At 35.9% G+C, this 13,448-nt stretch overlaps 2 protein-coding genes across 2 annotated transcripts in view; both read right to left on the bottom strand.

Annotated features, from left to right (window-relative positions):
• LOC118755272 overlaps positions 1-13,448 on the bottom strand; it is a 150,841-nt gene that overhangs the window by 110,483 nt on the left and 26,910 nt on the right. The gene's annotated exons all lie outside the window — the stretch shown is intronic.
• On the bottom strand, positions 10,644-11,712 carry LOC118747024 (putative nuclease HARBI1). Its single transcript, XM_036481020.1, has 3 exons — positions 11,308-11,712; positions 11,099-11,243; positions 10,644-11,034 (listed from the first exon to the last, which is right to left on the bottom strand). Exons 1-3 carry the CDS (start codon positions 11,404-11,406, stop codon positions 10,925-10,927), a joined length of 354 nt encoding a protein of 117 aa, XP_036336913.1. The 5' UTR covers positions 11,407-11,712; the 3' UTR covers positions 10,644-10,924.

Here is a 13,448-nt window from a genome sequence, read left to right as displayed (position 1 = left end):
CTTGGTAAAGAATTGTTGCAAGGATCAATTTTGAATAAATAAGCTTTAATATTTACTGATTTATCAAAGATTTCGTATTTCTCTAAGTTACCGTTACATGGGATGTGGGCGTGGTTATTGTCCGATTTTAAAAATTTTCGGCCATTTGGTATGCTGTACCTAGGCCAACGACTGTGCCAAGTTTGGAAGAAATCGGTGCAGCGGTTACCGACATATACACATGTAACCATTAGTGGGCGTGGCTACGCCGATTTCCCAAAAATTTATAATATTCTTATTTTTCGTCTAAAAATGATTGTAAATATCAATTTTGAGTGAATAATCTTCAGTTGTTGCTAAAATATCGCAGTTTTCGTAGTTCTGAAAATTACCGTTATCGTCCGATTTTTCCCATTTTCAATACCATCCGTCCTACGCCCGAAAGAAGTACACGTACCAAGCTTCGTTAAGATATCTAAATTTTTACTCGAGTTGTCGTGTGCACAGACGGACGGACGGACAGACAGTCACCGCTGAATCGATTTCTCCCTTCATCCTGATCATTTATGTATACGTTTGTCTATATCTATCTCGATTCGTTTTGCCTGTTACAAACAACAGTTATGTGAACAAAGTTATAATACCTTTCGGCACAAGTGCGCTCGGGTATAAAAATAGCTTATTAGAGGCTTCTAATATATCTATTTTAAATTATAAAATTCTGTGTAATTTTTCTGTAGTTAAGTTTAACTAATGATTTAACTATACTTTAAAATAGATAAGTTAACGGCCCTTAATGAATTTTTTATTTTTTACACGGTGTGACAAAACAAAATCAAGTAATATATTTAGCATAAATGAATAAAAAATAAAAAGCATAAAAAATCTGCATACTCAAAATATTCAATACGTCCTCATATTTATTCATACATACATATGTATATAATTTAAGAGAAGATATTTTGCTGCAAAGCAACGATTATAAATTGTTAGTTTATCTTTCAAAATTTTGGAGGAATATTACATAGTAGGGATGTTGCGAATGTGGAATTTGAGACATCCGCTGATGCGAATATTTAACAGCTAACATCCGCGGATGCGGATGCGAATGCGGATGTCAAGTATTTTTAAGAAGCAATTAGTATTTTTAAGATATCTAGCGTAATGGCGAGCGCTTACAAGCCATACTAAATGTGTCAGGTCTTTCTAAAGCTTTTTAAAAAGAATTCTTCATTCTCCTTCCTATGGCTGTTTCAGAATTTGGGGAATCTGTACGTCATCAGCGTTTTTCAATTTGAGTTTTTGTAATTCATTCTTAATAATCTCTTTTCCGACTGGTTTGAAATATTTGTGCTTTAGCTAGCTAAATAGGTGGATATGGAAAATAAATTATTATTTTCCAGGAATAAAAGTTTTGAACCAAATTCTGTTTTTAAAGTCGCGGCTGCCAGCCCAATCGGTTCAGAATATTATTATTTTTTTTAAAAAAAGTACCCTGTTTTTTAAAAGCATTTGAATCTCAGACAGTTACGTAATTCTTGTCTTATTAAAGGTCAGCCCTATCGAGTTTTTAATTATTTGAGCATCGATTCTCTTTATAGCCAGACGTTGATCATTTTTGCTGGAAATCCCTATTGAAGGAGCTTACTCTTTGACCTTAAATAGCAAAGAAAGGACAGTTTTACCTCAGAAGTTTTTAGGCAAGGATTCAATGTATATCCGTATGAAAAAAATATTGCCCGACGGGAAATCAAAATTAATGTTATTAAAATTTTTGCTAAAAATAAATTCACCAAAGATTCCCGTTTGAAATTATTGAAACGAGTATATGTAACATCAAAAGCAAATCACGAGAATTTGATTAATAATTACAGTGCACACTTTCTTCTTTTGTGCCTAGAATTTTTTTTAAGATTGGTCCAAAAAATCATAATAAAGAAAGAAACCAATGCAGGTATTTAAACCACAAAAACAAAATTTTTAAAAAGTCTGTTCTCTTTGGCGCACGTCAAAGGTCAAGTAGAAGCTGGAACTTGTATGGCTGCCCATTAATAGCGCGGTTATATAGCTTAAGAAATAATATGTTTAAAGAAATTTTTATGAAAGTTGATAAATATTACATTTGACTTGTTTTGTTACACAAATACTCCCATGACCACAGGCAAAAATATTGGCTACAATTTGTCATTTGGTTTGCCATATATACGTTTTATCGGTACACTTGAACAATGTTCGCATTCGCAAAAGCTCCGCATTGGTTATTGCGAATTCGAAAGCGAATACGAATTTTAAAATTAATGCGGAAGTTCCGCGGTTGCGAATGCGAATGCGAATGCGAATATTCGCATCAACCCTGTTACAGAGTATACGGAAAAGTTTTGTTTTTTTAGATTTTTTATTTTGAATAACGTCTGATCCGGCTACTTGGTTTTCTAAATATACAGGTATGTAGAGCTATGATTTTAAAAAATACATCAGGGTTTAGTTGAGATATTCACCTTTGACCACTATGTTTTGTACATTCCGTAGTAGTGCAAAGCTTTTGACTGCCATTCATCTGGGCAGGGCCAGAAATGATTCATGTCCTTACGGTTCAAATTGCAGCTACGTCCGGATATTTATATCCATGAATACTCTGGGTACCGACCAAACACCCGTTAAAACCCTGCCCAATGAAAAAAAAACACATGCCTCGGATGATACCCCTTTCTTTTGATGACGATCACGGTTAACATAGGAATGATTATCCCCTTAATCGGGAAGGTGCCTCTGTCCGGCTGGTTGATGTCCTAGGGAAAATAAAGGCTGACGTCACCGCCATCCATGAAATGCGATGGTGGTGCTTTGCGACGTCTACTACAGTTGTCACGTAAAGGAGCGCAAGTCGGTGTTGGATTTGTGGTGGGAGAGAGACCTGCGTTCACTCTAGCGGACATCTCGCTCATATGTGCCAATGCCCCGATGGATGAGAAGGACGGGGCATCCAAGGATCTATTAATTTAGAGCGTACATATTAGCGCTGCTCCCGACATGTATCAAAATCGTGCTTGGCCATTTAAATGTCAAGGTGGGCAACGAAGGGATCTTTGGCCAGTGTCGGAAAATTCAGCCTCCACATAGGAACAGCGGGATGAGGCTGATCGACTTCGCCGGGGCGCGAAATTTGGCAGTATGTAGTGCTGGGTTCTAGCATAATAAGATCCGTGAAGCTACATGGGTGTCTCCAGATCGAAAAACGGGAGACCAAATCGATCATGCTGTGATAGACGGAAGGCATGTTTCCAGTGTTTTGGACGTACGTGCACTCCGAGGCCCAAACATCGACTCGGACCACTATCTTGATGCAGCCAAGATACGTACCCGGCTCTGTGCAGCAAAAAATGTGCGTCCAACAATGCAAGGAAAGTTTAACGTCGAAAAGCTACAATCAAACCAGACGGCCAATTGATTCGCCGCTCGACTCTCACACCTGCTGTGAGAGAGCACTCTTCAACAAAGCGACATACGTGAGCAGTGGAACCACATTTCTCGCTCATTACTGGTACGATGAGGAGTGTCAAGAAGCTGCATAGAAAAATTCTTGAAATGCTGGCCGACAGAAAAAACACCCGAAATTTTTTAGCAGAGATTTGAGCGACTTACGGAAGGTGTCAAGACTCCTGTAGGAACAACCATGGCGACCCCTAGTGACCGATGTCCAGAACGTACTCAAATTATCGAGGGAACACTTTTCGACCCTTTTGAATGGCAGAAGCATTGAAAGACGTGGAGAAGACGAACCCTGACTATGACGAGATACGAATAGCGATTATGCAAGGTCTTATCGAATGTATTGTGTGAAAGACTGAATACCACCGTCAATGAACTGACCTCTTGTAAAAGACTTGAAAAGACCCGCGAGAAAAGGATCAACACCCAACAGCTCGACTTTAAAGCCGTTTTCCACAAAACTAGTTGCCTATACGCCGCTATGTCTGAATTTGGCATCCCCTCAGAACTCATACGGCTATGTAAAATGACGTTGAGCAATACCACCAGCTCTGCCAGAATTGCGAAAGACCTCTCCGAGCCGTTCTCCACCAAACGGGGTTTAAGATAGGGTGACTTCCTTTCATGTGACTTTTTTAATCTGATGTTCGAGAAGATAATACGAGCTGCAGTAGTGAACCGCTCAGCAATAATTTACTGCAAGAGGGTACAATTGCTAGCTTATGCCGATGACACTGACATCATCGGTAAGAAAAACCGCGAAGTCTGTTCTGCGTTTTCCAAGTTGGAAAAGGAAGCAAAGGGAATGGGTTTGGTGGCAAACGAAGACAAGACGAAGTATCTCCTGTCATCAAACAAACAATCAGCACATTCGAGCCTTGACACCCACGTCACTGTTGACAGTTATAATATAGAGAAAGTGGAGAATTTCGTTTAGCATGGAAATCCAACGCAGAATCACTCTTGCCAACAAGTACTACTTTGGACTGAGTAGGCAATTCAGGAGAAAAGTCCTCTTTCGACGTACGAAAACCACACTCTATAAGTCACTCATCATGCCCGTGCTGGTATATGGCGCGGAAGCATGGATGATGAGGTGGCTCTTGGAGTATTGGAGAGAAAGATCTTTCGGAAGATTTAAGGGACCTTACGCGTCGGCGACTGACGTGCTTTGTTGAGCTCGTCCAAAATCGCTTTGGCGGTTACGGAGCCATATAAGAAGAAGAAGAGGAGAATAGATCTATAACCTTATCGGTCACACAGTGTTATAATCCCGACGAAATCCTTGACGGTGGTAACGGGAGGGGAACGGTACATGACGGTAGGAAGTTTAGTTTGGGTTAAAGTCTCACACTGACGGCGTTAGGCTTCCGATGCTTCCTCCTCGTAAAGTAAACATGCGCAGTAAAAAGTTAACTATTTAAATCGACGAATAGTTTTATATTTGTGAACTTCTGTTTATGTGTTTATGTACAACATATTTCGTCGCTGGAATAATGAAATAGTGTAACATGAAAAGTATAGTTTTGAGAAAAACGAATTGGAAGTTTTTATTAACCATTACAAACCATACAAATACAATTTCGTTTTTCGGGAATAAATTAGTGAGCCAAAGAGATATTTAAGAAAACTAAAGATTTTTCTAAGAGATTAAAGGATTGTCTATCCAATGGTGCAATTATCGAATAATAGTGTATGTGGCATTTACACTGTTTCTTTATTCGAGCGACGATCTATTGGTTACAATAATTTTAAGCTATAATAAACAATTTTTTAGTAAGATATTGGTTTTGAAATTTTTTTGTATAGCCGCCCCCCCTAAATCTCGTTCTGGCTACGCCCATGAGCAAATAGAGCAAAATTCGTCAAGTGTACCAGGAAAAACATTTTATGGCAGCTTTTGTTCAAACTCCACCACGTTGTTGCTATGGTTACTGGTAACCAACACGTAAAAGAATTTCTTTTCTACCGGTTTTTTGTCGAGTTATGCAAATTTCAGGCATTTTTCGTAGTCACAAGTTTTCTTAAAATTATTATCTCATGTCACGCTTACGATAAAGAATCTTTTAGAACTTTTTCAGTGCTTTTTGGTGGAAACTATAACTTTTTGCAAAAAATTTCAAATAATAAAAATTTATTGCATTTTTTAACAATGTACTATTTTTGGTTTTCTTCGCAAATGTCTTTTTTCGATACCTATTTTCTAAGCTTTCCAACGATATATAGTTTGTATTGGACGTGGCAAACGGACTACAAGTTTTTCATCATAGAACGCACTGGGTCCGCTTGCATTTTTGTCAGCAATACCACAGGTTTACAGAAATAAAAATTGTCCGACCAGCGATATGGTATTCACTCTAATGTAAAATTTCCCGCTCCGAATAAGAAATTAAAATGTAAAAAAGTAGAGCAGATTTTGATATGTTGCCGATTTTCGGGCTTTGAAATTTGAATTTTTTTACTCGTCGTGTTTAGCAGCCACGGCTTCAATTCTTTGTTTAAAGTCCATTCGTCACTAAATTTTTTGACTTTATTGTCGATTAAATAGTTTATGTAAAATATACATGTCTTATTACTTTAAACCAGTAATTCTTGTATATATATTATCAATAGGGTTCTCGGAAACGGCTCTAACGATTTTGAGGAATTTTTATACACAGATAATGTTTTGGATTTTAAGGTTATCTGAATAGGCATAAAAGACTCGTATAAGTTGCCACCTATTCGAAATTAGATATAAATTAATCAAATGGAAGGTATTCTAAAGATCGCTATAGGGTTGCCACCTATTTTTAATCGCATCTTTATTTAATTTTTGTTAAGAAAAAAAGGTAAAATATTACTATTCATGGGTACCAAGAGAAGATTCTTAAACATTGCTTTCTCTCTATACAAAAGGTTATCTCTTAGGATAATTGTGAAAAGTTGCCACTTATTTACGATTCTACACAATTTATCTAAACCATCGCAATATGGATATCAAATGAAAGGTATTGTTGAGAACTTTGGTCCAAAAATATTTTCCATCAGGGTTGCCACGCTTCTATGTAATACAAATTTCTATTTTGTTAATTTCAATCGACATTTTTTTATGTATACATAGTCATCGGCGTAGCCAGAATGAAATTTAGGGGGGGAGGGGGTGCTGGGGGGCTCGACCCTATTAAGCTGGCATTTCAGGGTACTATTTTATATATATCTAAGGAAAATTTGAAAGTTAGGGGGGGGGGGGGGGGGGGGGGCGAGCCCCCCCCCCCCCCTACCTGGCTACGCCCATGTACATAGTACATATACACTCCAAATAAGTACCATTCATTCGAGTGTATTTCGGAATAGGGTTGCCACCTAAATTTTAGAGTAAGGAATTTACTTAGTAGATATCGAATCCTATTTTTTTCCCAAAATATTTTTTTAAAACTATCCAAATCTTAAAAACTATAAATAGTATATGCACTCCGGGCAAAGCTCGGTCAACCTGGTACTGTATATGAATGTATGTACATTAGGCTGGGTCAATTTTGATTTTAATAAATCTCATGGTATTTCCTGATTCTGCAGATAATTCCGAGAGCACTGTGTCTTGGAAACGAATTTCGAGCCAGCGCTTTTTTAAATGAAAAAATTACTTTTTCACAATATTAGCGTTTTAAACTTTTCTTTAAACTTTCGCATATAAAATGTCTGTATTTAAGTTTCTTACATTTCCTTTATTTTTTGACCATTTTTAAAAAGCAAATCGTTACCTAAAGGTGAAAATGTGCCAAGTGCATTTTTTGAAGTTGTTCAGGAGAGACGAAAAATCGATGTAATTTCGCATTATATGTTATTCTACATCAAAAATTAATTTTGAATAAAGTGGACTTGGAACGTTTTCGCCTTTAGGTAGCGAATTCACATGTTTTGTGAATCTTTAACTTAAAAGATTACCAAACATTATAAAGAAATGGTTTTTGTATTTTAAGAACGAAAACCCGATATCAAGGTGTCTAGGAGTTACCGTTGATTGTTGCCAATTTTCTTGCTGACAGTGCCTCTTCCATACAAAAATTACTTTTTATACAAAAAACTTATTAAAATCGACGGTTAATCTTAGCTAATTGCACTTTATTTTAATAAAATTGAATGTGCCACGAAACTGTATACTCAATATCTTTCTAAGAAATCCATCTAAGGTTAAAATTTTTACAAAAGTTTGTTATTAAAAAAGAGTAAACCATATCTTTATAAAAAAAATAACTAAAATTAAATGATAAAAAATATATTGTTAAAACGTGTCAATATGTGGTGCGTTTATAATTTTGACACGGATTTAGGACGGTAATTATGGTTAATCAATTAAAAATGTTATAACCTAAAATATAAGCATTTTGTATCTATTACATAGTTGTAACAAAAGGTGAACACTTTGTAAACCCGGCTTATGACGAAAAAGTAAAATTTTGAGAACAAGTAAATTTTTCTTTTAAAAATGCGCAGGCTAGGACTCATTTCCGACTTATAGTTTCTTCTACATTTTCTCTTAGATTTATCTAGAAAATACCATGCGATTCGTCGAAAAACTGTCGCCTGCTCAATTTGCCCACCTTAATGTACATATTTTAAAAGTTCTAATTTTTTTTACAACGAGATGTCTAAATTTTTTTTTTTCCAAAATTCGGGACATTTTTCGTCCGGGTTGTGTTGTACCGGCACCGGGACATAGCTCTAAAATCCGGGACAGTCCCGCCGAAAACGGGACGGTTGCCAACCTGTATAGTTTCTTAATTGCTTATCCATTTGGATAATCTTGTTGACCCGAAATTTGGCTATATCTCAAAATCTTTTAAACTCTCTTACATTTTAATTTTGTATTCGGATTCATCGGGAAATTTTACATTAGCATGCATATGGGTAAATCTAAAAAACAGCTAACCTCTGTTTCATTTAGCTTTATTTTTATTGTTGTAAGCTATATCAAGATGGTTGCTTTTGGACACAGTTCATAGACGTATACTTGAGCCTCACAGAGCTCAAAAAAGCAAAATTTCGGATAAAATATATACCTCAAACGAGAAATTTGAAAAAAAGAATTTTTCTTAAGGTTTTTTTTTATTTAATTCTTCAATCGTAACCATTTGTTAGGCTTGCACAATATTATTTATGGAATAAGAAATCGTGTAAAACTCTTCGTCAACAAGTAAAACAATGGGTATGTACCCTCCAGTACTGCTGGAGTCAATCGCTAGTTTTGAACCGCTACTGCACCGACTCCTATGTAAGTAGCTACTCTACTAACCCGTGGTAGTGCACATGGTAGTGCAGAGTAGAACCAGATAGCGAAAAACTACGACAGAGGGCGACCATAAATCACGCAAGTGACTACTTTAGTAACTCCCGGTAGTGCAGAGAGAGTCGATGATGATTACCGCCTAGGACATTGCTTTGTAAAAGTAATCGATGAAAAACACTGCAAGTAGTCGGTCGGTAATTGACGGTGTTTATCAGGTAGCTACCGATTCAGCAGTCCTGTAGTCACTCCCCCGTACTGGGTAGATACTATGAATGTATGTATGTAGTACGTCAAATCGAACATTCTGATACTACTTTTTGTCTATTTTCGCGGTGCACGTACGTAGGAAATTTCACCCCTATGCTGTAATCCGTCGTAGATTCGATTTTGCTACGAATCGTAAAATTGGTATGCTGTAATCCGCGTTGCCGTGTCGTAATTTCGAAATTCGGAGACCATCTTCCAAATTCGTAATGTTGGTATGCCTGAATCCGACGTAGCTGTAATTTGTATGTATTTGTCGGAAATTTTCTACGAAGAACAATTGGTGTCGGAGCGAAGCGAATTCTTTTAAAATATCAATCAAATAAAATGTGTAAAGGAATAATATGTAAGTTAAAGTGTGAGTAGAAAAAATGGATTATCGTCTTATTTACAAAATTATCAGGTCGAAGATCACAACAAATCGGTCGCAATACGAAAAAGTGGTAGAATGCATGACCGAAAGGCCGGACATTGCTCGCGGCTTTGCAAAAGGAGCTAAAGAGGATGTAGTGGAGTTTTGGGAAAGCGTCGCTCAGCAGCTAAACAGCTTAGGCCCAACGGCAAAAGATGTATCCAGCTGGAAAAAGGTGCGGATAAAATTTTAAGAGCGCAAAATTTATTTATCATTGTTTTCCTTATATCAATACTATTTCTAGGTATGGCTCGATTATAAGTGCTACATTAAAAGAAAGCTTTCCGCCAATAAAGCAGAGACGAGGGCAATTGGTGGTGGACCCAGCAGAATGCACAATTTCAATGAGTTGGAGGAAAAAGTGATCGAGTTGATGGGTTTGCACATTTCCACATCGGGGATCAATGGAGCTGTCTATTTTGGTGTGGTAACAACACAGACGGTTACCCAACCGGTGGTGGAACTTGCGGCAGTCGTTCCTATGCCAACTGAGCCAGACAATACCAATGTGCAGAGGTGTTCCCATCCAGTAAAAAGAAAACGACACGGCCACTTTGGTACAGGGGCAAATAAATTTGCAACGAAGCTACTACCACAAAAGTTTGGCCTTTTTGGAACGCCAGGCTGAGCCTGCAAAGGAGGTGGCAGATAACGTGCGACACATGTACAATGTGCAAGAAAACATGCATGACATGAAGGAAAAAATTGCGTGAATTAAAGCGACACAATATTGAAATTGAGGCCCTTAAAAGAAGGGAGCTTGAATTGCAGGAAAAATTACTGCGGATACAAGAAAGAAGCCAGCAAAAATGAACTAATGGATAAATTTATTTTTAAGATTTTTTTATTTTTGAATTTACTTTAATTTTGCACTGAACTACTGATTTTTGAATTTTTTTTATTTAAAGATTATTGGATTTAAGACTATTGGATTTAAGAATATAACTGAACTAAAGAAGTCAACTAACGTTTGTGGTATCTGTTTATATGTATAAACTATTAGATTTAAGAAAAGAACTGAACTAAAGAAATGAACTAACGCTAGTATATATGTATAAACCTATTAGGTTTAAGAAAAGAACTGAACTAAAGAGATGAACTAACGCTTGTGATAACTGTATATATGTACAAACTATTAGATTTAAGAAAACAGCTGATTTTTTTGTATATTTAGTTTTAAGTAAAGAACTGAATTTATTTTAAACTTTTTTATATCAAATAAATATGAAGTACAAAGTTATGGGATTGTTTTCATTAATTAGGTAATGATCTCAAAATTCGCATTCTAATGTCTGACGCTTCTCCTGATGGCGCTTCCTCTTTATTTACATCTTCATATTCATCATCCATAATATCAGGTGTATTATCTTCTACGTTGTAATGGATGCACATGTTATGCAATGCGCATACCACATTAATTATTTGTACCACTTTTTGGGGCGAATAATGTAGTTGGCGAGTATTTAGAAGGCATGGAAATCTATTTTTCAAAACGCCGATGACTCTCTCGACTATGTGCGAGCTTTACTGTGCGTTTTGTTGAAGGCGCTTTCTCGACTTCCTTCCACAGGAGAACCGAATGGTGTAATTAACCACGGCTGTAATGGATATGCAGCATCGCCTGTTAAACAAAATATTTTTAGTTATATTTAACACATTTTGCTCTCATTCCACTTATAACACACCTAATATCCAAGTTGGTTTGTCTCCTTGCCGATATATCTCTTCAAAATAGGTTTTTGCAGCGCTTACATTCCACACATGTGAGTCGTGGCTACTGCCTGGAAACCAAGCATCAGCACACCTTATTGGCATCTTGTAATCGCAAATCTATTTAATAAATTTACGATAAATGGCACGTACAAAAAAACTTTGCTCTTGTGGTTTTACTTACCACCATTGCATTTAGGCTGTAGTATCCCTTACGATTGTAGTATAAATACGGTTCGTCTGCAGGAGAAAGTATTTTAATGTGCGTGCCGTCCACACACATAATAACGAAGGGAATTGCGTTCTCCTGTAAAACCACATTTTGGCTCGTTTATATTCCTCCTCCGTCATTGACAATTTAATCCATACTGGGCACAGTCGGCGTTCCAAGAGGTTTAACGTTTTTGTTAATGTTTTCGAGAACGTGGATTGTGCCAACCCCACATCAAAATCTTTCCCAACAGCGTGTTGGTAGCTTCCTTCAGCGAAAAACCTCAAAACTGCCATCAATCTACTTATAGGAGTCACCGATGATGATTTTACACTTCGACCAAGCTCTTCCGCGTCTTTGTTGAGGCGGAAATTTTTTACAATGCTTTAAACATTTAAACGGTTCATTTATGTGTGTATCAGTGAAATCAATTATAAAACTTACATTTTATCATTTAAGCAAAATGTTTCGTAGCAATCTCCTTTGTATATTAATGCAACAGTTGACAGCAGCATGTTCTTCCTCCTGAGACAAAAGTGCAACGGCCACTGAATCCATTATATTTTACTTAATTAAGGAAAAGCTTTTTCAAGTACGATTATAGAATTTTCTTTTAATTTCACTGTTCACTTGCGATTATATTTATTTTGATTTGTTTCTGTCAAAGCAGCTGATTAAGAACTTCGAATTTCACTACAGTGAAACCCGCTTAAGTGCCTAACCCACTTAAGTAACCAACATTTTTGGACACCATGAATTTTTTAATGTATTCTGAAGAAAATCCCTCTCTTAAGTACCTCCCCGCTTATGTACCCAACCCGCCTTAGTACCTAAATTTTTCATGCCCCATTTACAATTTTACTTATAATTTTCCCCTTTTAAGTGCTCTTTTAAAATTCCTTAAAATATTTATGTATTTTGAAATTCAGTAACAGCGGCACACACCTTCGGTAAAAAAAATTCTAAAAAATCAACGGTAGCTTTTAGCCACTTGAAACTTGCACATTATTGCACTAAAATTGAATGGGCTAAAAAACTGTATACTCAAAAAACACTTCTGAGAAAAAAGTTTGAAATTATGATAATTTTTTTAAGTGTTCTACAAAATCTTAAGCTTAGGTTTATATGGTATTTGTTAGGGAATGAACTGCATTTTAATTGATTGAAAAATCTTAAAAATTATTAAATAAACATAAGTGGCAAACAATATTATTGTGAATTTGGTACAAAATGATATGTCCAACTTTGACTTTTTAAACAATTTAATTCTTTTAAAAATGATGTACCATTGCACTAAATATTTTTTTAATAAAGTTTTTCTTTACATGTCTATGTATTTACATAATGCTATGATTTTGGTTTTAAACTATGTATACTTCACTAAATGTTGTTATTCCAGTATTTATGTAAGTTAACAAGAAGATGTAACTACATCAGTAATTATGTCCGCTTAAGTACCTCGATGCGGGTAATTAAGCGGGTTCTTTTAAGTACCTAACCCGCCTAAGTACCTCAAAAAGCTGACAGTTTTCGTGAGGTACTTAAGCGGGTTTTACTGTGTTTTAGTTGGCAATGCCGTTGATAGTTATGGTCGGATTACAGCCAGGGATGCCGTTTGGATCTAAATAGATCCAATTGGATACATTTTTAGACGAATTTTTGCGGGATACTTACTTTTTCCGATCAGAATAAATATGGATACTTTTTTAAATAGGAAAAAATTGTATATATTCTATAAAGTTTTTTTTCGTTCAAAAATCTATTTTCATTAAAGATGATAGAAAGCATTACGTTTTTTAAATGTATTAAAAATCGCTACTTAAGCGGGAAATCAAAGCATTTTAATTTTTGTGAACGAAGCAATGAACATATGAAGAGATCTCACCAAAATAGGTATAAGCGCAATTGTTTAATTAGCTTAAAAGGATGCTGTAAGCAAGAAGATATACATATATATAAAATAAATTAACCTCTTTCTGTACTAATCTTTTTCATATCACATATTTTCATTTGTTAATTTAAAAAGAAAGAAGATTTTAATGTAGTTTTAATATATACTTAAAAAAAAACTAAATTTGATTTATTTAAGGAAATTTGTATGAATTTTACTGAAA

The sequence above is a fragment of the Rhagoletis pomonella genome, unplaced genomic scaffold (genome assembly GCF_013731165.1).
Source record: "Rhagoletis pomonella isolate Grant_MI unplaced genomic scaffold, Rhpom_1.0 Rhpom_scaffold_00001, whole genome shotgun sequence".
NCBI classification, from domain to species: Eukaryota; Metazoa; Arthropoda; class Insecta; order Diptera; family Tephritidae; genus Rhagoletis; species Rhagoletis pomonella.
The sequence above is the reverse complement of the archived record's forward strand: the minus strand, read 5'-3'. Positions and strand labels throughout refer to the sequence as shown.